The sequence below is a fragment of the Abramis brama genome (genome assembly GCF_963993115.1).
Source record: "Abramis brama genome assembly, chromosome: 20".
Taxonomy (NCBI): Eukaryota; Metazoa; Chordata; class Actinopteri; order Cypriniformes; family Leuciscidae; genus Abramis; species Abramis brama.
In genome coordinates this window covers 27611562-27637817 of record NC_139982.1, presented here as the reverse complement: position 1 = coordinate 27637817, position 26256 = coordinate 27611562, and the positions used below count along the sequence as shown (strand labels likewise).

Genomic DNA, 26256 nt, shown 5'->3' with positions numbered 1-26256 from the left:
GACCAATTTTGTGCATCACTAAGATATACTTTTGTTCAGAGTGTTAAAAAACTCAAGGCAACTCCTTAAAATATTGCCGACACTAGAGGGGCTCTTTAACTTCACAGCAGATAAGTAGGTTTAGTAAACAGACAGACAGACAGGACCAGACCAACACAAGCACGTCACTACAACCAGTTCACGTTAACCAATGAAATTACAACAAATGTGCTTCTAATAGAGGTTAAATGAGTGACATTTTGCAGAGAGAGGGAAATAGGACCAGTTTCATTCGATATTTCTAGGGAAAGACATGTAGGTGAGCTAGGAGATTAAATTCTGTATGTAAAAGGTTGAAGGCACTCTGGGCACCTGTACAGGAAGGAGTAAAAGTAGTTTTCTTTAAATATTCTCTAGACTGACAATGGTGACTTCTGGAAGGCCTTAAATATTCATGTCGGTATGCCACAATAATGGTTGCCATGATATGAATGTTTATCCATCATTACCCAATCCTGGCTCAAAGGGTAAGAGGGCATTATGGGAATGTATTAAGGATAAGTATGTGAATTTTCACAGTAGATTGTGAGAAATTGCAGCACATTGTCGATATAACCAAGACCCCATCCACTAAGAACCACAAATTGGGGTTTAAAGCCATGAAATCCTGACTACACAAGACAAATCCATCATTAAAAAAAAGACAAAACAGTAAACGTCATCCCAAGCACAGAATCCATATTGTGTAAGTTATCTCTCATGGTTAAACAGTCAGAAATAGCAATGCGTCGTCCTTTTGAAATCCACAAATAAATAAGCACTGTATACATGGTATAGTGAAGATTAGCACTAACAACGATGTCCTAAACGGATACTTGGAATTTGATATGCTTAAATTGTTCAATCCTAGCCTGAGTGGCTGTCATCTCAAAGGTAAAAGGGATATGCTGTTTTGGAATGGCCTGACGTAAACATAAAAAAGGTGCCAGCCGTGCATCACTGTTAAGACTTAACATTACCTGGGACAGGTTAAGATACTACACAACACAAAGAAAAGCCAGCAAAAACCAGCAGAAGACTGTCCTAAACAGTGCTTCAAACTTTGTACGTCAGCAACTGACCACTGTTTTCCATCTTACAGGACGTTATGTTGGCAAACATTTTAAAAACCAACAGAAAAGTTAAGCGCTTTTGAAAATTTTGCTCGGAAAGTCTCTTAAGAGGTTATTAGTGCGTTTGCTTTAGTTATCTGCAATAATGCTTGTGCTTTAAATAAGGGTTTTCTGTCATTTCCTTATTACTCAATTTGGCTCATACATCAAACCCTTAAGTTTAAGACAGCAAATTGTGACTTAGTCATTGTTTTTCCAAGAAAAAAAAAAAGATTTTGGAAAAATGGGGATGGGACTAGTCCATTATATTCTAGACTAAACACACAGTAAGAGGATATTTCCATTATTTTGGAATAAAAACTAAAAAAACTAAAGCATTTGGCAGTTCAGAATTCAAAAACAGACACTCATTATGCAATGTGCCTCTCTGAGATTGAGAAAGCTGCTTGCATAATTCATGCCATTTTTAAACACCATTGATAACAAACAACTGTTTCATGAAACAGAAAAGCACTTATTTTCAATGTAGACTAGGAAGACCTGAATATATTTTCTTAAACAAAAACAAAAAAACAAATCCACATACAGCATCAAGTACACACACACACACACACACACACACACACACACACACACACTGACTTTAGAACAAGACTCATTCAATACACAGAACCACCATTGCTTTTCAGACTAATCTACCACACATGATTTGTTGCAGTTTCTGAGATGTGACTTCTGGCGTAGCTTTCTCTTCCAGCCCTTTGTCAAAGATCTTCAGAGGCTTTGCAGAGCACTCTACCGCTAATTAGCCTGAGATGACTTGGAGATGGGACACTTTTTTTAACTGCTAACTGGGAAATGCGGACAAGAAGTTGTCGGGTAGAGGAGAGAAATTAGAGGGGCTGCTATAGGCAGTCCTGGCCGAGTCCTGATTTAGTCTAACCTACGCCAGCAACAGGATTCTATGCCTCTGCCTTGTCACTGGCGAATACTGATGCGTTGATTTTTGTCATGTTTGGAAAGAGAAGCATTTGGTTTTGCCAGTCCACTCAGGCCTGGCTGGAGGTGCACAGGGTGTGGGCATATTCATGCAGTCTTTGGACATGTCTGCCCTGCCTTTCTCCTCCCGGAGAGAAGACAACTAAGACAACCTATGAAACAAACCCCATGTTGGAGGCACACACTGGTCTGATCTGATAAATCATCATCTTTATCACCATCACCCTCATCCTACATCAACATCCTTATTATTATTATTAATATTGTTAAACAACTTTTTTTTTTTTAATCTAATAATTGGCATGACACTCTTTCTTAAGTCACCCTTTCTCCCACAAGTTTGGGCTCTATTGGTCTACAAGAACCAAGATTAGTTCTCCTTGGATGTAGAAGTACTGTTGACACAGTATATGCATTAAAAAAAGAAAAAGAAAAAGAAAATAAAAAACGACATTTATTTGGATATAGATAATATATATATGTATAATATATACGTATAGATTGGCAACTTTGTGCACCAGTCCAAGGTGCAATAGGAAATCTGTTTAAATGTTTTGGTGATGTAAGTGTGTTTAGGGTGAGGCTGAGAACTATTTGGGGTTGTCCACGCTGCTTAGAGGGGCTGGCAAAGCCTGTTGAGAAGGTTCTGAGGTTTTGCCGTTGTTGGTGTTCACGCTATGACTTCCATCTTCCTGCAGCTCCACTTCCATCTTCCCAGCATCCTCTGTACAACTACTGTCAATGGGAGGGATGTTCTCGGAGTCGACTGAATCTGCGGCATCGACGGTACCCTCCTCTTCTTCCGGGTTCAAGCCGGTACAATCACAGTCTGTTCCTCCATTAGTCTTTACGTCCCTGACCTGAGGCAATTCCACAGCCTCCACTGTTTTCGCCGTATCCATCATATCATCACCAACTGTGGTTTTGGGCACTTCCGGAACACAAATTCCCGATTCACCTGACGCAGCTTCAGGTGTGACTGCGGCCGCTGGCTCTGCCATTTCACCCACCTCTGGTTCTGCCTTCACTTCAGGGACTGCTACGGCGACTGGTACTTGCACGCTAGGCTCTGTGGGACTCTCCTGCACACACACTTGCGTAGCATCCTTTGAGTCTTTGATGCTCCCTGACTCTGTGCAGTCCTGTTTGGAATCCTGTAGGATGTCTGTCTCCATGGGCTGAGTCAAGTTAAAGCTCTGGATTAGGCGGACCAGATGTTTCACCTTCTCCAGAGAGGACTGCATCTCCTTCTGACGGGCAAGTATGCTGTTCTTAGTCTCCATGCATTTCTGTTAAAGAACAGGAATTCGGCATTACATATGGCACACAGCATATTATAAAATTACATTAAAGGAATAGTTCTGCCATCATTTACTCACCCTCGAGATGTTTCAAACCTGTATGAATTTCTTCCTTCTGCTGAACATAAAAGAAGATATTTCGAAGAATATCGGTAACCAAACAGTTGATGGGCCACATTACTTATTTTTTTGATGGGCTACATTGTATTTTTTTTCTATACTATGGAAGTCAATGTGGCCCATCAACTGTTTGGTTACCAACATTATTCAAAATATATTTTGTGTTCAGCAGAAGGAAGAAACGTATACAGGTTTGGAACAACTTGAGGGTGAGTAAATGATGACAGAGTTAAACATTTTGGGTAAACTAGCCCTTTAACATTAGGAATACAACTAACAATCATTAAATAAAACTTCAAAAGAACTACAGTGTAGTGTGACAAGCCAGAAAATAAAGCTGAATGTTTGCCTTAAAATTGCTTTTCTGAGGCAAACATCCCTTCAAAGAGACGTAGTACAGCAGTATAATTAATCTTGAATCTGGAAAAACTGAAAGAGGAAAATAATTAAATAACTCACTGTTATAGAATTGCTGAGCTGTTTCACTCTCTGTTCTAGTTGCTCTCGTTCCAGCTTTAGTTCGGCACTCCATTTCATTAACTTCTGCTTCTCTTCTTCTTTTGCTGTTGGACAGGGACAAAACAGCCATAAATTGAATGGCCTCCAACATAGATTTATACATGACAGTCACTTTTATCCAAAATTGTAAGAAATATATTAGATGCTACCACTTACAGATTTCTACACTCGAAAATCTAAATATCAATACCTTCTTTGTAAGCAATATAGGAATGGACAATTGCCAGGGTTCCTGGCCATGGAATGGCCTCTTCTTTCTTCAGAATCTGTAAAAGAAATTCTCTCAATAACAGACCAGTGCTATGCACACTTGACCTTTGGAAAGCCATGACAGAAACTGAGATCAATTGTATATGGCAACAGTGATGAACAACAGAACTTCAATGGGAGTGCTGGATGCTGTCTTACACTTACATGATGGGTGGAAAAAAGGCACAATCAATACCGAACCATGTGAAGAGCTTACAAAGGACGAAACAGCCTTAACGCCTGAAGAAACTCAATTTGTGTAAGGGGGGGGAAATGTACACTTTATTTTGGCTGGGAAAGGGGAGTTTGACCTCTCAGTCGATCTCCCATTTCTAATTATATAACATTGTATGTGCTTTAAAGGACCGAATTCTAGTTAAAAGAAGACATCACTGACTAGCCTGGGAGAGGAGAGACCAAGGGCTCATTGTGCTGCTATTATTTACCTGGTCTTGACATTTAGGACAGATCCACATGCCTTTGGGAATGTTTTTGAGGGGTGGGTCCAAGCAGTCGAGGTGGTAGACGCGCGAACATGTGTCACACATGAGCAACTGTCCACTGCGTCTGCACACAGTGCAGAAATCCTCATGGATGTCTCCCTGTCGGGAAGAACGGCAGGTGTCAGTACCACCGCCCCCCTTCTGGTCTGGACCAATCAGATGATAGCGGGAAGGGTGGGGAGGAGAGAAACTGACTGCTGTTTGGATTTATTTGTCTAGTGGCTCACTGGTGACTGGATTGTTCACTTAGTCAGGGCACTAAATATTTAGCTAGTGTTTTATTACTATTATTATTATTGGGACCTATGTTAATCACTATTAAAATGTATCATATTTATCAGTATTGGGTATTTTGGCTTTTAAAAATGGTATACTATAATTAATTACTTCAGGCCTGATATTTGTGTGGAAAGTAGAGAAAGACTGTTCACTTTGTAAGACTGCTGGCTCCATTTCAACAAATACAACAAATAAACACATGAATGACAGTGCTGGTAGGTCAGTCTTTCTCTTTCCAGGGTGGATGCTGGACTCTAACAAACAGGAGTTACCTTGCTCCGGTACACATTGAGGTGTACAGGACGAATGCAGTGGAGGGTTTGGGGGGGGGGGTGGTAGGGGCAGCTTGTGAAGTAGAGAACTCTACTAGAACAATAATAAAACTGGGGGCTGTCAACAACATGGTCGCCCAGACTTGGCAGGTGGCTACTTACATCCCCGGAGCTGGGGCTGGGCTGGGGGACAGAATGAGGGTGGACAGAGAGGGGAAAGCCCCCCGTGTCAGGCCGCTCAGGGGCTGGGGAGGCGGGAAGGCTGCTGGTGGGGGAGAGCAGGGGGTTGCAGCCCAGCTCCGGCACCGCCGTGCTGCTGGTGATGGTGGTGCTGTATTTGGGAGGGCGACCTGAGTGAAATGAGACAGACAAGAAAAGAAAAACAAACAAAAAAACAAAACCAAAAGGAACAGAAAAATGGAGGAGGAAAAAGGGAAAAGAAAGAAAAAAAAAACACAAAGATGAAATAAAATAATGGCATTTTCTAGTTGCAACATACCTTAGAGAGGGGATCCTCATTGGCTAGCATGGAAACAGGAAAAGGAGGAAGAGAGCGAAGGAGAAATGGAAGGGATGGTCACAAAAAGCAGTTAGTGCAACAGACGACCACAGCAGCATGCAGGGAATTTGTAAAGCAATGAGCGAAAGAAAGAGTAAAAGGTGGGAAAGAGTAAAAAGAGAGAGTGTGAAAGAGTAAGCCTAAGCCACAAATAGATAAGACATCTAATCTCAAATCTCAATTTATTTCTCTGCAGATGTTGCCTACAGGAACAAGTAAGGATAAGGATCAATCAGGATAGGATCAACAACATTGTCTCTGGATTCACCACAGAAGAATATCTGCCCCCCTTTTGAAATTTTTATGTAATATTAGAAGTTTTCTTGTCTATACTTATTATTGGAAACAGACATGTTTATAAAGTACTTAAGGTAGTGTCTTAGGTCAAGCCCCTTTGAGGTGAAGTCTTGCAAGACCAAGCCCAAGTTGGTCCAAGGGGAAGGTTCAAGTCAATGTTCAAGTATTTGGTGTGAAGACCAAGTCAAGTCTTTCAAGGCCAAATCCAGCTAAATCAATCATGTTGAAACACCGCTCTGAAATTCAAGAGCAAATAACAGGGTATTTTCAAAGAAGAAAAGTGTGCAAAGAGCACACAAGAGACTCAAATCTAAAGTAGAGCAAGACTGGGAGGACATTTTTCTCCCTGTACTGACTCTACTGACATTGTACAAATCATGTCTCTGATTTTGTAGTCTTAAATCAAACGTTAACAAGTCCAAGACAAACCAAAAGTCTCCATCTCTGGAAACTACACAAAACTGAGGGAGCAGTTCCTCAACCACCAACTTTATCCTATAAAACATCATACATGTCATCTTAGGTCAACTGGACAGCTGTAGGACTGCAGAGAAAGATCAAGCTCTAGCAAAGACAACAAAGCAGAATTGCAGAAGAAAGCAGATAGGTGTCTATTAGGTGTCTGTTAGGCGGTACATATAAGCAGCAGGGCTACAATACATCAACTTAAGCAACTAAGACAGGCAAGTACAGACCTCTCTTCCTGGTGCCTTGATGCAGTGGAGTGTTCAAGTAAGTGACGGCACTCTTTTTCCTCTGAGACATTCGAGAGAAGTCAGAATATATTAGAAGAGGTGGAAGTACATTCTAAGTTCTCAAAATCAGACCAGATGGAGGAGCGAACTACAGAACATTTTTTGTACCTCGGGTTCAAACACTGCTCCACTATACACTGGGTTGGCTGTTGTTCTCCTCTTACGTTCCTGTCTTCTGCTCTGAATCTCTGGAGAGAAAGGACATTCCATGCACATCTGTTTACAAAACATCCTGTCCTAGTAATTTTAATTTAGTGGAAACCCACAGTATATCATTGATACCAATGGGACTTACCTTCAAGATGGTCATGTGTGACCAACCCAAGAGACACCATAAAGGCAAGTTTCTGAAGGAAGAAAATATATACTTTTTTATTTCGGCTTGAGACAGAATGGTTTTGTTAACTGTGAAGGTGCACAGTACCTGTGGGCTTTCCTCTCGTTTGACCTTAGCTGGAGGAGGAGGAAGAGGAGGAGAGGATGAGGGTGGTGTTTTTGTGACCACCCGTTCTGGTCCTCCCTGTGGTTTCACAGTCTGATGTAGAGAACAAGACACAAGGAATGCACTCCATTCAGTTGAATGTTTGATTCTTAGAGCAAGAACAGTAGATAAAAGTTATCCTGGATAACTTTGCATGTCTGGAGCAAACAAGCAGGCTAATTAAAAATGTTACCTTCAAGTCTGAGTTAAGGTTGCTGATCTGAAGTGCCTGGGCAGGACTGATGACAATGCCTGTGACATGCGTGGTGCCGCCCGTGACTGTGGTCGTGGTCTTGTCAATGGTGGCGCATTGCTGTCCGTTCACAATGCGCACCTGGTGGATGGGCCCAGTGGAGGCAGGCAGAGATGACGTCAGCTTTGTAGTGAGCATCAGGGGCCGCTGGATTAGAGGAGCCGCCACCATTGGAGGAGGAGCAGGAGCGATGGGCACATTGATGGGCATGGGGGGTTTTGGTCGAACCTATATAATGGAGAAAAGGGTGCTGGGTTATTAAGCAGATACAGTCTTGCCAAACCAATCGATTATGACAGCCACTCCATTGCCATGCCCTTAATATGCATGCTGTTTTGGGTTAAGAGACCAAGTAATGCCAATACACTGAGCTCTGGTTCACTCACAGTGACTAGCTTTAAAGTGGATGAAAATGTCCCATTATGTGCAGAGCTCAATTTAGAAACACCAAAACAATCCCTTAAAGTAGAGGTGGGCAACTCTGGCCCTTGAAGTCCACTTTCCTGCAGAGTTTATCTCCAACCCTGATCAAACTCGCCCGCCCGTAACTTTCTAGTAATCCTGAAGACATTGATCAGCTTGTTCAGGTATGTTTGATTAGGGTTGGATCTGAACTCTGCAAGACAGTGGACTTTAAGGGCCCCTGAAGGGATTGTTCACCCCCCAAATTCTGCCATTAGTAGGGGCTTTCGCACCGGTAGTTATAGGAACCTGTAGTTATAGGAACTAGAGAACTAAATGTTTCCCTAGGGTCATTTTCCTGGTTGCATTCGCACCGCCAGTAGGAACTCTGAAGTTATATAAGCCGCATTTGTTGTGACATTTATTTCGACGGCACTGAGAACGCCAGAGCCTGAGCACACAGCGCTCACATTCTCTTGTTTTCATTAGTTTACGATCTGTTTAACAGTCCCGTCTAATAGGTTATCCGATAGAACTGTTATACAAAGAAAGTAAACACTAAATTAAAAAGTATTAGCGTTTGCCGTGTGGTTGATGCCCAAAGTCGCTAACTGAGCAGAAACACAATGTTTTGATTGGTCCCCTCAAAGTCACATTGGATTTGTTCCTTAGCAAAATGGTTGAAAGGTCCATCTATCACGGTTTTCCATGTCCGTGTAGTAAATGTATAGGCTATAATCTGTGTACACACGGCTTTTTTTTAAAAATGGTGGGTGCTGCCTGGTGTTTAGCGTGCATTCGGCCAATCAACATACACCTACGTCATTGGTAGTTCCTATTGTGCGGGGTCAGACTCTGAAGTAGTTGGTAATTTAGTTCCCTCAAAAGGGACAAACAAACTAAAATTGTTCCCAGTTCCTGCGGTGTGAACACGGCAAAAAGCGTGTACTTCCGCCATTAGTTCTAGGAACTATGAAAAGTTTCCTCTGGTGCGAAAGCCCCATTTACTCACCCTCATGTCAATCTAAACCTGTATTGACTTTATTCTGTGGAACACAAAGGAAGACATTTTAAACATTTTAAAACATTGCATCACCAACATTTTTTTTCTTCTTCAAAATATCCTCTTTTGTGTCCCACAGAAGAAAGTAGGGCATACAGGTTTGGAACAACTTGTGGGTAAATAAATGATGGGTTCAAGTGGATTCATCTGTGCTCACTTCAGCATTATGTAGTTTTTGAGGTATAAGGTTATATACGGTCACTCTTTAAGAGGGTGGGGTTAGTGATAGGGTCAGCCAAAGCAATATTAAAAGAACAAAAGCAGAAAAACTGAAGCAACAACATTATTATAAAGGAACAAACAGCAAAACACTGTCTCACTCTTAAACACTGTCTACACCAGACGTGATCAGCAACTTGCATACAGCAAGTACATTTTCATACATTACCAACAGATATGTTGAAATGTTATTCAACTAAATGTTAATACAAATGTTGTTGAAGATGCTGTGTAGCTTGGACACTTTCAGTGTAGAAAGAAACCAAGCTGTAGCTTCACTTTTGGGTCACGTCCAGTGTAGACACGATGCTAAGGAAGCTTACACACTTGAGAAAGCTCTGGCGGAGTGTTTAACAAACAGGAATGCATTTAGAGCGTGTGGAAATAAGCAGGTCAGCAGTAATACAGTGGACTTAATTGAATTTTCATTGGTTAACAGATGCTTAGGTCAGAGTGCAGTGAACAGATGCTTAGGTCAGAGTGCAGTGCAGTTATACGTTTTCTTTAGGTCGCATGACAGAGAGTCACTTTTTCGAACCTTTTTTTTATTCTTATATTTTGCAACACAAAAAACCCCATTGAAATCAACAGATTTGTAGCAATCTTTGACAGCATAAACTCTAGTGTGTAAGCATCCTAAAGCAAAGAAAAAAAAACTTGAGCAGACAGTATCACAGCAACAGCCAGTGCTAGGAAGGAGAAGGTGAGAGTCAGTTTTATTGTGAGGAAAAAAGCAGAATTTGAGTCTCTAGGTGTGGAACAGTAATTCTTTATAATTCATCTTTAGAAGTTTGGGTGACAGTGTTCGAGCGATTTCAGTTCCCATCTTAAAAACTCTGTTTCAAGATGAGAAGTTTACTTTAATTGGATTGTCTCCGTAAACAAAGGCTTTACAGACACAGAGCCTTTACTAGATTGTGTGTCCCTCTGGTGGCGTCAATGTGGAACTGCATATACATAAGGGGAGGGGGCAGGTCTAACAGAGACGCACCTGTGGCTGAAAGGTGGGTCGAGGCGTCAATCTAGGAGGAGGGACAAACTGGGGAACTTTGATAGGCTGGGCAGAGGTGGTGGTGGCCTGCACCTGTGACAAAACCAGCCGTTCATTGGGCACTCAGCAATTGAAATGAGAGAAATTCATAACATTGTCTGCTTTTAGAGGAAATTAGCCTCTTTCTGGTTGCAGTCACCATACACCCCTGCCAAGCACATCATTGTCAGAAAGGCAGTCATTTTCAAATATTCATACTAACTGGAGACATACACATATTGTTCTAAACACATCAGAGCAAATTGGGTCTGACTAGTACTAGTCTACAGCAAACTATGCAAAAACAGATTTTCAATTTAAAATTGTTATAATTAAGAAACACTATGTGAAGAGGAAGAAACCTTAGCAGTGATTCACACTCACGACAATAACATTCTTGGACACAATCCGTGTGCCGGCGTCTATGTCCTGATTGGGTAGCTTGCTGGCCACCTGAAGGTTGATTGGTGTGCTCTGGGAGTCGGAATTGGCGCCGGGTCTCGGGGGGTTGCTGATGGCAGTGACCATGGCGACTGTGGGGCGTTGTGTTGCCATGGAAGCAGGCATGGTGGAGGTGGCAGCTTTCAGCACGAGAGGTAGAGTCTTTGCAGTTATGACCGGCGTCATGGTGAGAGTCTTCTAGTTGAGGAGGTGGGGGGTAGGTTTTGATTGAGGGAAGCAATGAATGAGGTCGAGGAGACACAAAAGATGCCATTAAAGTCAGCATGAAATAAAAAAGTATGCTATAGACATTCTTAGACTTATTATCAGGGCATAGGGAACATTTTTTCGTCTTTGCCTTTAATCAAAATGTAACACCTTTTGGTAACAACAACTTTTGGTTTATTTTAGTGTCCTTGTTACATGTAGTTAATATAGTAGTAATTACTATAAATTGTGCATAATTACATGCAACAAACCATAAACCAAACCCTAATCCTAACATTATAATAAGTACTAGGGGTTGAACGACCTCAGATTTTTATAAGTCGACTGTTATGTGATTAAAGTCGAGTCAATGATGACATCATTAATAAAAACAGAAGAGATGGGAATGCTATGCAACACGGCACAATTTGCAACTAGAGGCTAAAGTTTGTGATGTTTGTTTTGAGAAGCCTGAACCTTGAGCCGAGACTCAAACTTGGGTTGCCTTGTGCAGCGCTGCGGCATTTCAAAGAACGCTGCCCACAAGGCTATTGCTCCTACATAACAGCTAATTTTTATAAATTATTTTGTCTATGGGTCGTTATATTTCTTAGTTTTCTGCTAGTTCTAAATCAGATATAGATAAAGTAGCACAGTTAGATTACATTTATTTGAAAGCATTTGTGAAAGAGCGATTGAGTGTGTGAATTGTCTGTGCAGCGTTTCTCTACTAATAGTGAATCTGTGGGTTTTAGTTACTTCAAAAACAGAAAGAAATATATGCTAGCACTTTTCTGTTTATAAGCTGTTTTATTGATAAAACAAGCGCTGACAGCAATTTTCTGCACTACTGTGCGTGCGATGTGCGAGCTATTGTCGTGTGCATGTTACAATGTAGCAGCACTTTGTTTCAGAAAAGCGATTAATTTACCTGTACAATAAACAGTTTAAAACATGAATTCACCTGATAATTTTTGAGTATGCAGATGGTATAAACAAACATAAAAAAATATTTATTTATATATATGCATTTATTTGTAAAATTCATAAAAGTGGACTTCAAAGATTTCTTATCCTGTGGCCTCCTCTTTAGGACAGAATTAGTATTACAGCCAATGTAAATCTATTTTTTGAGTTTTGATCGTAAATTATAAGAAAACCGTAAGTCCTATCAATTAGAGAATATATAGCGCATTAAGAACAGAAGTTTGTAGGTCTTCTGCCTGTTGTCTTTTGCAAGGCGGCTATGTCGTTTGTGTAAAAAAAAAACACGATCAGCGACTAGTCGACTTAAGTCTATTGGTCTGTGCAACCCCAAGCAAGTACATTATTAATCAGTACTTAAATGTATAATTACACTGTAACACGAACACCTTCAAATAAAGTGTAACCCAACTTTTCAATAGTCCCACTTTTTTTTTTTCCATGTTAAATATTCACTTAGAAACATCCTACAATACTTAAGTAAAAAAAAAAAGTGAATTAATAAAATGAATACAGTGCCAACCCAATAATTATTTCTGTTGAATATTCTGTTTCACCAAGTACTCCATATTACAGAAATGAAACGGTTTGTAAATGCCATTTCATGTGGATTTTAAAGATATTAAAAGTTCAATGGTTTAAAAATACTGTTAAAAAGCAGTCACAGTAGTTGGTCTTCTAACCTCAGCACAGAAAAAAACAATACAAAAGAAGTTTGAGGTCATTCATTATTTATTAACTATATAAAATCAATACCATTCTAATAAGCTTCTAAGGTCACTCTGCCCTTATTTTTTTACAAACTCAAAGCTTATTTCAGGGACAACGGTAGGTGAGTCTGCAATTACAGAGTGCACTTTTAGAACAGAGCAGCACAGATGACTCAGGACAATCGTTTTTCAATAAACCTTTTGGGTAAACTAGCTAATTGGCTAATTTTGTGCTGCGCTAGAGGAACCAAATTCACTTCTCATCGGTAATGGGTAAATATTCCACTGCAAACTACCTTTGAGTGTAGAGTCGTTCTACACGTGTCTAGAAACTGTGTGGTGTTTGGAGTGTAAAGCGGTACCTGTGGCGCCCCCTGGTTGTGTGGAGGCCCTGTGGGTGGCTGTGAAGGGGAACAGGCGGGCGTCAGCAGCACGGTTTTACCGTCTGCGGTTGCTGGGAACGTCTGTGGCTTCAGTTCGGGCTCCTGTTTGACCAGCAACTCCTTCCGCAACTGCTCCACCACTTTTTTCTGAGAGAGAGAAATTACTGGGAAATTATACAGCCATTCACATTCACATTTTGATTGTGTGTTAGAGGAAATGGTGATTACAGAGAAACAACCAGAACATGTCAAATTGTTCTGAAACACACATACGTCTTTTCAATGTTCTGTTTATATCTAGCCGCAATAGTTTCTAATAATAGATCATTAGTCACCAAATTCCCTGGTTTTCTTTGTTCTGGGTGTGAAGCTAAGCTGTGCCTTTAAAGACCCTTCAGGTGCGAGACCATCTTAACAACACTTGAAATGCTTTTATAAAGGCCCACTGAGCCCTATACACACACACAGGGAAAAACGTGATTGAAATTCATCTCACACACTCTGCTGCCTCAGAGTCCTCTGGAGCCAAAGCGCACCTCTGAGAGTGGAAACACACACACATACACACACATTCCTCAACAAAGCCCCTGCGCTAAGCACAACATCAAATGAAAGTCTCTTCCTCAAAATGAATTTTGACAAAACTATTTTTCTCTTTAAGCGGACGATCAATCACATTGTCGCAGCCTTAGACTCACAAGCAAAAAGTTTACATATGTAACAGACCGCCGTGCCAGCTGTGGGCCTCACATCGAGCCTAAAATCACTTAAATAAAAATTCATGATGCGGAAAGAGTTTAGAATTCATATGAATGGAACTGAGATTTAAAGGCAGACAAACTGTATTCACAGCCGACAGAATTGAAAAAGAGTCTGAGGAAGTGTCAACCTTTCGACCTGACACAATGCACGCCGGCACACAGGCACACGGTGCACCTTATGGATCAATTTGATGAATCTTAAGAAAACCTGTGCAGGTCAACAGGAATTTTTCCCAAAAATAAAAATAAAGCTTATATTTAGGACTACTAGGATTTGTTGTATTGTGACATTTTCATAACAATTAATCACATTTCTCTCCCAAAGAGAATCTCATCATTGAAATTAATTTGTATATTTCACCAGTAAAAAAAAAAAAGCCCTATTGTAATATAATGTAAACTTTTTAATCAGCAAAAACTAAATACATTATGTATAAATATTTTGATTGAAATACAATCTGGGTCAAAGTCTGAGACTGAACAATATCTGTCTGTGTGTGTGTGTGTGTGTGTGTGTGTGTGTGTGTGTGTGTGTGTTTAAAGTTGCAGTGTGTAAAATTGACAGCTAGCGGTTGAAATGGGTACTGCAGTCCAAATTCAAAATATTGGAGAGAGCCGTTTCTCCCGCCCCCTTCTCAGACTCCACGCTTACGCCGGTCACCAGATTGAGGAAACTCAACAGGAACGAGCGCAATTGACAAAGGAACACGATGAGCCTTACACTGTAATTTTATGAGCTGATTTATGCCTCTGTTCATAGACCTTTTTAGATGGATGCAGAGGCTTTTTAGGTTGGGTAGAATCTGCGATCTCTGATCTAGTTTGTTTGCTGGCTTTCATGGCTCATGGCTACAATACTCAGCGTTTTTCACCAACTGGCAACCCGGAGTAATGATATACTATTGGGTAAATTGTCAGTGGGCGGGATCACAGAGACCAAAACAAAAAAAGACATTCCGACATGGAATGAACATTTGAAAGTAGAATAACTGGCCATAGCAGAGTTTTTACCAGTGCACTTGCACTTACCATTATCTCTAAATATCTGCAAACATATGGTATTTTAATGCTTTCGTACAGTCAAAAAACAACACCTTTAATATAATATAATGGTAATTTAATATAAATTTTGAGGTGAAATGTGAACCAGACAGGTTCTTGACAGGTTTCGTGAGAGAACTGAATTAGCATTCACTGAACTCATTCAGTTTCATCATCTCATTCTATAATCCTCATCTGGCTTGACTAAAGCTATACAATATTTGCCCTCCACATTTGAGTACAGAGTAAAAAAAAAAAAAAAAAATCAAATCATGTGTACTTATACTGATCTATTCTTTCGCTCTATCTTTCGAAGGATAAAAGCTCAAAGCTAAGCCAATGATCTGCGAATCAGTAAACTGGGACGATTCTTTGATGAAACTAACTGGAGAATTTCAAGGGTAGGAAGAGAAAGAAAGAGTGAGAGATAGAAAGAGAGAGACAGAGACAGAGAGAGAGAGAGAGAGAGAGAGAGAGAGAGAGAGAGAGAGAGAGAGAGAGAGAGAGAGAGAGAGAGAGAGAGAGAGAGAGAGAGAGAGAGAGAGAGAGAGAGAGAGAGAGAGAGAGAGAGAGAGAGAGAGAGAGAGAGAGAGAGACATTTCCCCCAAACTACTGTGCTGACTTGTGCAGACTTTTCAAGAAGCAACTGAATAAGTGAAATCTCAAACTCTCTGACAAACTTGGAGTGTTTTCACCAGCAGGAGACGAGACAAGCCCCAACACACACACACACACACACACACACACTCTCATCAAACGCATGCACACACAGCAGGCTGCATGCTTTAGCTCTTCTGCCACAGTTCTTAAACACGCAGACGCAGGCCTCTCCTGCTGGCTGCTCTTTTCATCTCTATCGCAAAAAGATAAATTCAATATATTTTTATCATTATAAACTAAAATTCCCACAAGGTCTAACCGACACTTCAGGAAATCAACAAAACAACTTTCAAGTAAACAAATCAAAATTCACTGGACACGCAGATCTGCTGAAACACACTGGTGGTGTTCTTCTGATGTTGCTTGAAAAGTTAAAGTACCCCCTGCTTTAACCCGGGCTATTATCGCCAGTGCTGGATAGATTACTTAGAAATTGTAGCCTATTACTGAATACAAATTACATGATAAAATTTTTACTCAGTTGTAAATCGGACAACATTTGAATTACTTTTAGAATACTTTTTAGCTAATTTATTTCTTTCACTTTTTGTATTTTTTTTTTATCAGTAAGGTACACGATTATAAAAAAAATTGTAAACAACAAAGTTCCGTCAGGGTTTCCCATACTAGGGTTTGGGAAGGAACTGCGGAGGGGTTCGTAAATTGATAAAAAGCGAATTATTTAAATCTTAAAATCTATCAAATTAAAACATTACCTAACAAAAAGATTAAATATTTAATTTGTTTATGCTGTGTAACCTCACAATTTTCCATGCAATTACAGTCGCCTGACTAGCGGCCAGACTGTGTGTGCAATTCCACAAAACTGAAGACTTCCTGAACATATATGAGCAATACGCTTTTTTAAAAAACATTTAAACGACAAAAAATAATAATTATGGAGAATCAACAAATTCTGAAAAATTTCCTGCCATTTTGTGAATATTAAGTAAACGTTATCAATATAAAAGTAACTATAGAGTCATTATAGTCATTGTGAGTATTTAAAAAAAATCTAATTATTAGTATTTCATTTTTGGAATCTGATTACGTAATCCCGGTTACATATAAATCACTTCCTACCCAGCACTGATTATTGCTAACTAATATAAAACTATTAAAAACATTTTGTTAATAGAATTCAAGCTGAATATATATATATTTAATGAAATAAATAATGAAAAACAACACTAAAATTGCCTTGGCAACTAAGTGTAGAAGCACAAAAATAACACTGGAAATAAATATACACTAAAACTGAACTAAAATAGAAATAAATAGTTTTAAAAAAAATTGAGAAAAGCACAAAAAAAATAATAATATATATATATATATATATATATATATATTATATATATATATATATATATATTATATATTGAAAATCTTAATAAAAACTATAATAATAAAAATTAATACTAAAATATCACTGGCTTCAACATGCACAAAACAGTCAAGTCACTGCTTGACATCAGGGCAATATGCCTTCAGAAACAATCATATTTAACTAAAAACTACATTTCCCATCAATCCCTTTGGGAACAACGGCAGGATAAAATGCATATATATACATACATTTACACATTATAAATTAAGTGCATATCCTTTGCACTGCATTAGTCCATGTGTTCAAGTAAATGTAAAAGAGATAAAGCCTAATGTAGTCACTCATTGTCTTTTTTTTACATTTACAACCCCAAAAAAAAATCACATAATCAATCAAACTTTGCTCATTGACACATAGACAGTAAAGCATCTGAATCATGTTTCACTGTTCAAAAACATTTTCCATTTTTCCAGCACTTGCAGCAGTGAATGACGTCACAACAACTGTGAAAGCTCTTACCTGTTTCTCACTCAGAGCCGTGATTTTCGCTTGGAGCTCGTGAAGTTGTTTCTTCAGATCTGCGTTCTATTAAAAACACCAAAGATAAGAGTAAGAATCACTTATTTTGAACAACAATGACATATTCAATAATAATAATAATTCAGAAAACAACATAACACCAAGCTGTCTTATTAAAATGCAAAATATAAATGCTCAGCTGTCAATCATGTTAAAGTTCTCAAACAAACCGGAGGATTATTTCTGAAGAGCAACGTCATAAAAGAATATTTACCTGTGGATCCTGCTTCATTTGGGCGACAAGTTTCTATGGCAACAGAAGAGAAGACAAGAATTTGCAGTCAAAACTTATGCCAACAGTTTTGGAGGGAGTTGCAGACATGGTGTGGCATCTACAGGTCACATGGGGAACTACAGCCTCACATTAAACAAAAGCAGAGCAGCAGGCAGCCTGCCAACGGTCTTCCAGTTAACAACGGTTAGTGGAGACACCGTTTAATGTGTTCATTTCAAACAAACATTTTCCATTTGCAATGAACAAATGGAATTTATATGAAAATTGTGATCTGATTTAGATGGGGTGAAATCAATCTTTGACTGACAGCTTTTAGATTCTGTCATCATTTAGAAGTCCTGTCTTCTGCTGAACACAAAAGAAGATATTTTGAAGAATGTTGGTAACTAAACAGTTTCTGGTCCCCATTAACTTCCATAGTATTCTTCCTTTATGTAATGATAAGCAGAAGAAATAACTTCATGGAGGTTTAGAACAACTTGAAGGCGAGTAAATGGCAGAATCTTTGTTTTTCTGGTGAACTATGCATTTAAAAAGGTGAAAAAGATAGGGGAGAGTGGGTAAGTGGTGCCAATTTATACTCAAAGTTGTCCTCTACAAGGAGAAATGAGATGTTAAATCTGTCCCCTAGTTATATTCCGGAAGTCTGCTATCAACTGAACTAGAATCCATTGAAATAGCCTCTTAAAAATATTAAATTCACATTTTCATAAAGCAGTTGTAAAATGCAGTGAAACAAATTCAGAAGTAAAGCTTAAGGCCTAAAGACCACTTTTATTATTTAATAACAATTTAATATATCATTTATTAATTCATGATTAATCATTAGCATGGTTTTTCTTTAGCTAAAATTCTTTTTTAGCTTGATTTTATACACTGGTGACATAATATATGTTGTAAAATAAATACATTGGCTTTAAAATTAATCTCATTTTACTCAACTTTTGAAAAAAATCTTAATGTTTCTTATGTACATTTCACAACCACAAGCACATCATACATCACGGGCTCTTTCGAAATAAATGGACAAATCATGACGCATCTCGTCCCACTTTAATATAAAAAACCCAAGAGTGATTTTGTGTTTCTTCAAAGTTTTCTCAGTCCACCAGTAGGCAACAGTGAGTCATGCGAGACCACAAAACAACCCGTTCAGCTGCCCCGGATGAGGCAACAAATCCCTCTTCCACCTGCCTGTCAAATATTCCAAGCGATATGAAGACAAAACCAGACGGCAGCAAAAAAAAAAAAAAAAAAACTCCAGTATGTAAAAGAACACCTGCTTAAGATGATTCGTTACAATTGAAGTAATGGCTAACGCTTTATCAACCCAGTATGACCCTGATTCTCCTCCTCTTTCTTTCTCTCCGTCCCTCCCTCCCTGTTTTTTTTCTTTCTCTTACCCCACTCAGACAGCTCGACTAATTTTCTGCCTGCTGGGACACGCCGTCTCTGACTGCGAGGGACAAGGAGAGAAACATATCTTCATTTAACACTAATGCTCAAGTGCAACGGTGGACCTGAAGACCTGTTCTCCCGGAAAAGCATCTGCTTTCTGTCCTTAAAGCAATGGAGGAGCTTTCCGGCGTTGGCTTGCGACTTTAACTCTTGTAATGAGAGTATAGTGAAACTTCAGAGTTGTTTTCCCCACACGATTTAACTGATTAGAAGCCCATTTGCGAGATCTCCTACCTGATGGACTTGTATTTCCACTTTCAGGGCCTCCTGTAATGTTTGCAATTCCATCATTGATCCAGTTCGCCAGAAAGAGAGTCCCAGGAAACTTTCAGCCTGTCTAGAGAAATCACACAAAGACATTTCAGAGACTTATTGGATTTTTTTTTTCTTTGATGTTATATATTTAACCTTTATTTTGCGAGACGCTCGGAGGTTGACTTAATCCAACAGCACCACAAGGGGGAACACAAGGCGGTATCTAATGCGATTTGAGGGAAAAACGCACTTCTCTAAACCGAGGCATGATTCATGACGTCTCAGGTGGTGGGTAAACAGACACGCTTTATTCGGGTCGTATTCCCAGAGCGATTCCGCAACACAACCGCACTGCAAGAACCTCTTGTTTAAGTTCAAAAAGTATCTTGACCAAACGGGACTAAAAGAAGGAAAAATCTCAATAGAGGCTCTTGTTGGAAAGCAGTTTTCTGGGAGAGGAAAACTGCGGTTGGTGGAGGATTAAAAACTTGTGACAATGGAGAAGATGGGCAGGACTGTTTTGCCCGTCGGATAAAACGGAACAACCTCGACGCAAAGACTTTAGAGTAACAGTGGGTGGATCGGAGGCAGTGTTACAGACATTCATTCACTCTCATTGATTTTGGTGTGCGGCCCTGTGCCAAGAGGACAATTATAACAGAGGCTATTAGAGGACTTACCAGCTGGCACTGAGACTGGTGTTCACGCGCTCTCTCCAACTCCCTGCACAAGATGAAACACACACACACACACAAACAGAGCCTATTAGATTGGGGAGAGACACTCCAATTCCCTCTCTCTCTCTTATACAGTCTGTGAAAAAAGGGGCAACATTGCAAGCGCAGCATTCAGCAGGCTTCTAATTGCTCATCCCGTCTATGAACCCCACGACAAAAAGTCCTGCATCCCTGTGCATCTCCCGGCATCTTCGCGGACCTAAAAATATCTTCCTCAAAACTCAAGCACTGGATTTGTTCTTTGTGTAGTCCTGACAAATGGAGTTCTGTGATATTAAAAGGTTAGTTCCCCCAAAAATGAAGATTCGGTCATTAATTACTCACCCTTTTGACTTTGATTCATCTTCGGAACACAAATGAAGATCTTTTAAATGAAATCTGAGAGCTTTCTGTCCCTCCATTGACAGCTACGCAACTACCACTTTGATGCTTCATGAAGTTCATAAAGAGATCGTAAAACGAATCCATATTAATTGACCGGTTTAGTCCAAATTTTCTGAAGAGACTCGATCGCTTTATATAATGAACAGATTGAATTTAGGCTTTTATTTACAAATTAACATTCATCAACACACATCAGTTGTGGTAAACAGAAGCTCAAACATGTTTGCTTGACGTGTGAGAACCAATGAGGTTCATTCTCGTGTTACGCATCACGTTTGAGCTTCAGCAAGAACCAATGAGATTTGTTCTCATGCGTCAAGCGGGTTTGGTTGAGCTTCTGTTTATGTTCGCTGATACATTTTTATAAGTGAATAAAAGCCTAAATTCAATCTGTTCATCATATAAAGCGATCGAGTTTCTACGACTAAACCGCTCGATTCATATGGACTAGTTTTACGATCTCTTTGAAGCGTCAAAGTGGTAGTTGCGTAGCTGTCAGTGGAGGGACAGAAAGCTCTCAGATTTCATCAAAGAGATCTTCATTTGTGTTCTGAAGATTTTGGAACGACATGAGGGAGAGTAAATGATGACAGAATTTTGATTTTTGAGTGAACTAACCCTTTCAGCAAAGCCTATACTCGCCAGCGATGACATCTGTCATGACCACACGGAAGTCAGGTATCTCAGGACCTTCAGCCTACAATGCACAGGAAACGACAACATCTCAAATCAACAAGTCTATGAGTCACTATGCAAGTCTTTGATCAAATAAAGTCTGTAATAACACACAAGTAAATATTACAATCACTTAATCTTTAAAAAGGGAACCATGTCAACTTGGGTGCTCACAAAAATTGATATTAGGTACCTTTTTCCAGGAAGTTTTCATTCTAAAATGTATTTTAAAAGCACACAGTCCATATATTTATAATATAATAAATAAAAACAATAACAGCCTGACCCAGCACCAATATTCTTGAAAATTAATACTAACAAGCAGAAAGATACAAGCTGAGGTGGATCAGCGGTTATCATCTCTGCTGCCAACTACCAGGAAACAACACTATATGTAAACATCCAAAACTCAAACTAAAGGCCTGTTAACAATAACTAAAGATAACTCTAACAATAACTATATTAGCATACACACCAACGCATGATATCGTTCTGTTCTAAGAATGCGCAGCAGTTTTGTCGTCTGCTGGTCTCTTTTGTGTGCTATCATTCTGTGGATTCTGATTGGCTGTCAGTGATTTTCTTGTTCTTCAGCTGAAGAAAAACAAAAGTTCTAAAAAGTGATTCCAATGATAACGTTTCTCTGTGCCAATATCGTTATAGTTATACTGTGGGCTAATTGATTTGTATTTAGAATGATTTTTAGAACTATATCTTTATCGTGCTTTGTGTGAACGGACCTTAAGTCTCTGTAATAATTTACTGAAACTTGCAAGTCACCTTATTATTATTAAATAGTAAACATTTGTTATAGTAATTAAACTAGGCATAGTAATAACCGATAACAACAACAGTAATAATATAATAATAGATATCACCATTCAACTCATGAAATTTTGGTTAGTTAAAGGTAAATCCCTCTGAACTAGACCGATCTTGTCAATGAATGGTGCAATATAAGAGATGTATGTTGAATCATAATACTGACTGGCTTTTAGTAAGCACCAGCTAACGTCTTAAAAAGGGTGACTATAAACCCTGGCCTGCATATTAAAAATAAAATTTGCATCAGTAATGAAAAATTAATATATTTACATTTGAATTTGCAATTCAAACTAGGTTCTGATTTGCGATATGAAAGTTATACAGTACAGTAACAGAGGGTTTTTATTGTCTCTGTAAAGTTTTCAGTGACCTGTTGAAATGTTCTTTGTAAAACTATACAACCAACCCAGGTCAAATCTAAACTCCTAAATCTAGAAGAATAAAACTTTTGGTTGTGCTTTGGCAAATATATAACCAATACTACATATTTCAACAAGTAAAACACAGCAATCTGAATTACATAAAAGTGAGAATAAGTCAGAACAACATATTCTTGTAATACATTTTAATAAATATTAGTACTCTACAAAAATATAGCTGTTATTTTACACGAATACCTATACATGTAACAATGGCAATCTTGTTTCAATTGACCTACAAACAACTGATTCATTTGAGTGCTGAAATTAAACTTTACTTAAGCAAACTGATAGAAGATGGCTAAAAATAGGCACATTAAGGGTAATGTGAATTATTGTCCTTTCTAAATAGTATCAAGGTTTGGATAAGGTAACACAATATCACAACTACACCTGACAAGCTATAGGACTAAAATACTTCCGGTGTTATGTTACATAAGCCAGCAACGTTCTGTTTTGCATAATTGCTTGATATTCAAGAATAGCATGAACAATAAAACTCCTGTGCAAATTTGTGAGTATTAAACGCATTAACGTACATACATCGCACCATGGAATCATAGAGGCCTAAAAGATTGGATTGCCACAGTATAAAAACATTAAAAGTGAAACTATATGGATAAGGAAAGCAAAACCTAAAGAAAGAGCTGAACATGTCAGGTGAGGGTGGAAACAGTGTTAAGTTTTACAAACATGTCAAATATCAACAATCAGTTCAAAACATAAGCATGATGAAAGCCAAACATAAGCAGAAAAGCGAAGTATAACAACAGTTAAACAATAACAAAAAGGTAAACACGTTACTAGAGTTTTACAAACATCACCGACCCGTTGTAAACTAGTAAACTGACACTAAACCTATGCTAAAAAGTACTTAAAGTTTTCAGAAAATTATCCAACAAAGACTAAATACGAAATATTCATACATGACAGATATGCTAAGTAAGCTTTAATATGCCACCTGCAAAACTACATTAATGTGCAACACAGTCTGACAGGCAGTTAAGGTACAGTTTGATCCAAAATGATCCCGATCTATACATAAAACCCGGCTTTAGTTCAGTCCATCTGATCAGGGTTGTGCAAATGACAGGAAAAGTTGAGCAGCACTTTGATTAGGCCACTATTATAAACCTCAGGGAAACACGGAAGATGATACACAGTGTTTACCCACAGCATACTTCAACAAATATTCATACAGGAGGTGGACATGCATGTTTCATCCACTACAATAAGCGTTTTGCGTTTCTTTTCCTCTCTCTAAAAGAATCTGGCTGTAGTTGGCGCAAGCTAAAACACACCAGCTCCAATAACTCAACCTCCACCATCCAACCCAAAAAAAAAAAAAAAAAAAAGCAACATAAAAGAAAATCACTTTCTAAACAAGCAAAAAACCCGCAGCGTTATAAAAAGCGTTACTTTATCACTCACCCACGAAAAGTCCAGCTACTAAAAGCGGTGAAAACTACCAAAATAGGAGTACATTTTTTTTACAAACCTGCTGCTGGATATAAGGAGCTTTCATATTGTGCTACGGCTAACTCTGCTAAAGCTAACAGGCCAACAGCACAAATTACAGTTAGATGGACTCGACTGAGCCGCAACCACTAATTCAAGCCATGCATGAGCAAAAGATCTTCATTCTTCCCCCTTTCATCCCCACGCTGCCATCGGATACATTGTTTCCACTGAGCTGGAAACAACCGTTGCGGCAACAATGTATCCAGCGAAGTTTAAAATGTTACAAAATAACAAAACGCGCGGAACGTTCGATTCACGCGCTGCACTTAGAAATACACCACTCAACTCCTAGAAATAAGCGGCAATTTTGCTCCAAAATCATCGGGATCCTGACTTCTCTACCTACCCGATCGAGACGGGGTTTGGATTTGGAAAAGCGACGAAGAGTCTACGAACGATTAAAGTCCAAAAACGAGGCGCATAAAAGTTGCAATAATAAAAAAAGATCCCAAGGTGCACTTACCCTCCTCTACTCACTTGAGCAGTAGTGCCTCTCTCTCCCCACAAATTATTTAAATAAATATTTACAAACAATCCGAGCTCTCAGTCCGATCCGATCGCTCACATAGCTGTCGTGGTCATCTGGGCTGAATTTAGCTAGGTTAACGACCTTATTTTTTGTTTGTTTAATTTTAATTTGTGTGTGTAAAAAAGAGAGAAACTGAGATACAAAACAAGAACTCTTCTTCAATCTCATTCACCACAGCCGCAGCACCCGAATATCCATCCGCGCAGGAAGAGGGAGACGAAGGGGGCAGGAAAAGTAGCCGTCAAAAAGCACAAATGCTTTAAACATCTATTCAAACGATTCAGAGACATCGCGATTACTGTAAAAGTGCGCGTGCTTGGTGTAAAAGTGGACGTGAAGTTTCCTCGAAACGTGTTTGTGAAGAGGACTACTTTTTGTGACGGTGCGGCGAATTTATTTCACTTTGCCTAAGGAACAGCGGTAGTGCGTCTCCCATTGCCTAGGGAAAAACCCGGATGTAAACTCGGCGAAACTCATCTGGAGAAGAGAAGTGGCAGTCAACTCACTCCAACTCGTGCATATACTCTCAAAGACAACCCAATAAGTGTTTTATTAGTGGAATGTTTATACGTGCATATTACCATAAAGAAATACAGAGAGAAATGTTGAATTCAAAATATTATTCATTTTACAAAGTATAGGCTAACTGGTTAAATTATGTAAACAATATGGCCAATTTAAAAAGTGCTAGACTGTAATAAAACAAAAGGGGAAAGATGCTGCTTTGCTTGTCTACAAACATTATAGGCTATTTGATAACAACAGTTTTACATGCTCTAACAGACTTTCTGCTTTTACGTTTATACACAGCACAATGCCTACAGTAGCTATTGTTGAAAGTCATAAAATAATGGGGGAAAAAACCGAGTTGAAGCTAGAGAATTTCATTTTATGTATACACACACACACACTAGCTACATATATATATATATACATATACACACACACACACATACATATATATATATATATATATATATATATATATATATATATATATATATATATATATATATATAATATGCCAGATACATTTCTTTGTATGTGTTGTGATATTATTTACACTGTGTAAAAACTTTGTCTGCCAAATCAGTCACTGCAACCTATTTATCACTGACAATTATACAAAAAAACAACGTTTGAAGGAATTTATAAAATGGATACATCATTTTTTTAAAATTTAATATATAGAACTACCCCAAATATAGCCTACTAACAATTGTATAGTATAATTGTATGTTTTGCACATTGAGATATTTTATTGTGTCACTTCGACCCAGTTCCAGTTCTTCTTTATGTAAGTCCAAAACATATTTGCATACATGCAATGAACAGCCTATATAAATTTAAACTCGTTTCATTTTCATTACAACAGAAATCACAAGAGTAGCTAATCTATATTCAACTAAACGTCCCAGTATAATAGGCTTCACAGGATAAATAGTCAGCAAAAGAAGTGACTGCATATCCCCCCATCCAGACCACCATGTCTGCCTGACACTTCACTCCCCCTACAGCCAAAGTAAATGCCTCTGTCACACACACGGCTCAGTGTTTTACAGCGGTTCTTTGATCAAACCGAGCGCACGTGCACCGCCACCACGACGCTTTATGTCTGTTAAAGAGCGTCAGAAATATATTTACACAATAATCTATGCAAACGAATCTCTCCTACCATGTTATAAAAGAGATGGCCGCTCCGTTAACCAATGAAATTGTCAGGAGTTAACAGT

The 26256-nt window shown here is 38.9% G+C and overlaps 1 protein-coding gene across 9 annotated transcripts; it reads right to left on the bottom strand.

The window, feature by feature from the left end:
- On the bottom strand, nucleotides 1-26256 carry phf21ab (PHD finger protein 21Ab). 9 transcript variants are annotated; one of them, XM_084094606.1, is made up of 18 exons: nucleotides 24458-24707; nucleotides 20114-20156; nucleotides 19413-19515; nucleotides 17700-17732; nucleotides 17426-17491; nucleotides 13097-13264; nucleotides 10777-11031; nucleotides 10354-10446; nucleotides 7619-7906; nucleotides 7369-7479; nucleotides 7240-7291; nucleotides 7053-7132; nucleotides 6885-6945; nucleotides 5496-5683; nucleotides 4726-4881; nucleotides 4221-4296; nucleotides 3971-4074; nucleotides 1-3379 (listed from the first exon to the last, which is right to left on the bottom strand). In XM_084094606.1, exons 3-18 carry the CDS (start codon nucleotides 19467-19469, stop codon nucleotides 2681-2683), a joined length of 2487 nt encoding a protein of 828 aa, XP_083950732.1. In that variant the 5' UTR covers nucleotides 19470-19515; nucleotides 20114-20156; nucleotides 24458-24707; the 3' UTR covers nucleotides 1-2680. The 9 variants fall into 9 exon arrangements, with proteins under 9 accessions (XP_083950732.1, XP_083950729.1, XP_083950733.1 ...); XM_084094603.1 differs by lacking the exon at nucleotides 24458-24707 and adding an exon at nucleotides 26199-26256 and having other exon boundaries at nucleotides 2378-3379; XM_084094607.1 differs by having other exon boundaries at nucleotides 2378-3379; nucleotides 10777-11028.

Coding starts and splice junctions, on each gene's coding strand:
- phf21ab (XM_084094603.1), bottom strand. CDS start 19,469: ATGATGGAATTGCAAACATTACAGGAGGCCCTGAAAGTGGAAATACAA. Junction 5,684..6,884: donor TCAAGGCACCAGGAAGAGAG/GTCTGTACTTGC, acceptor CATTTCACTCAG/GTCGCCCTCCCAAATACAGC. Junction 4,882..5,495: donor CCAGCCCCAGCTCCGGGGAT/GTAAGTAGCCAC, acceptor TCTTCCCGACAG/GGAGACATCCATGAGGATTT.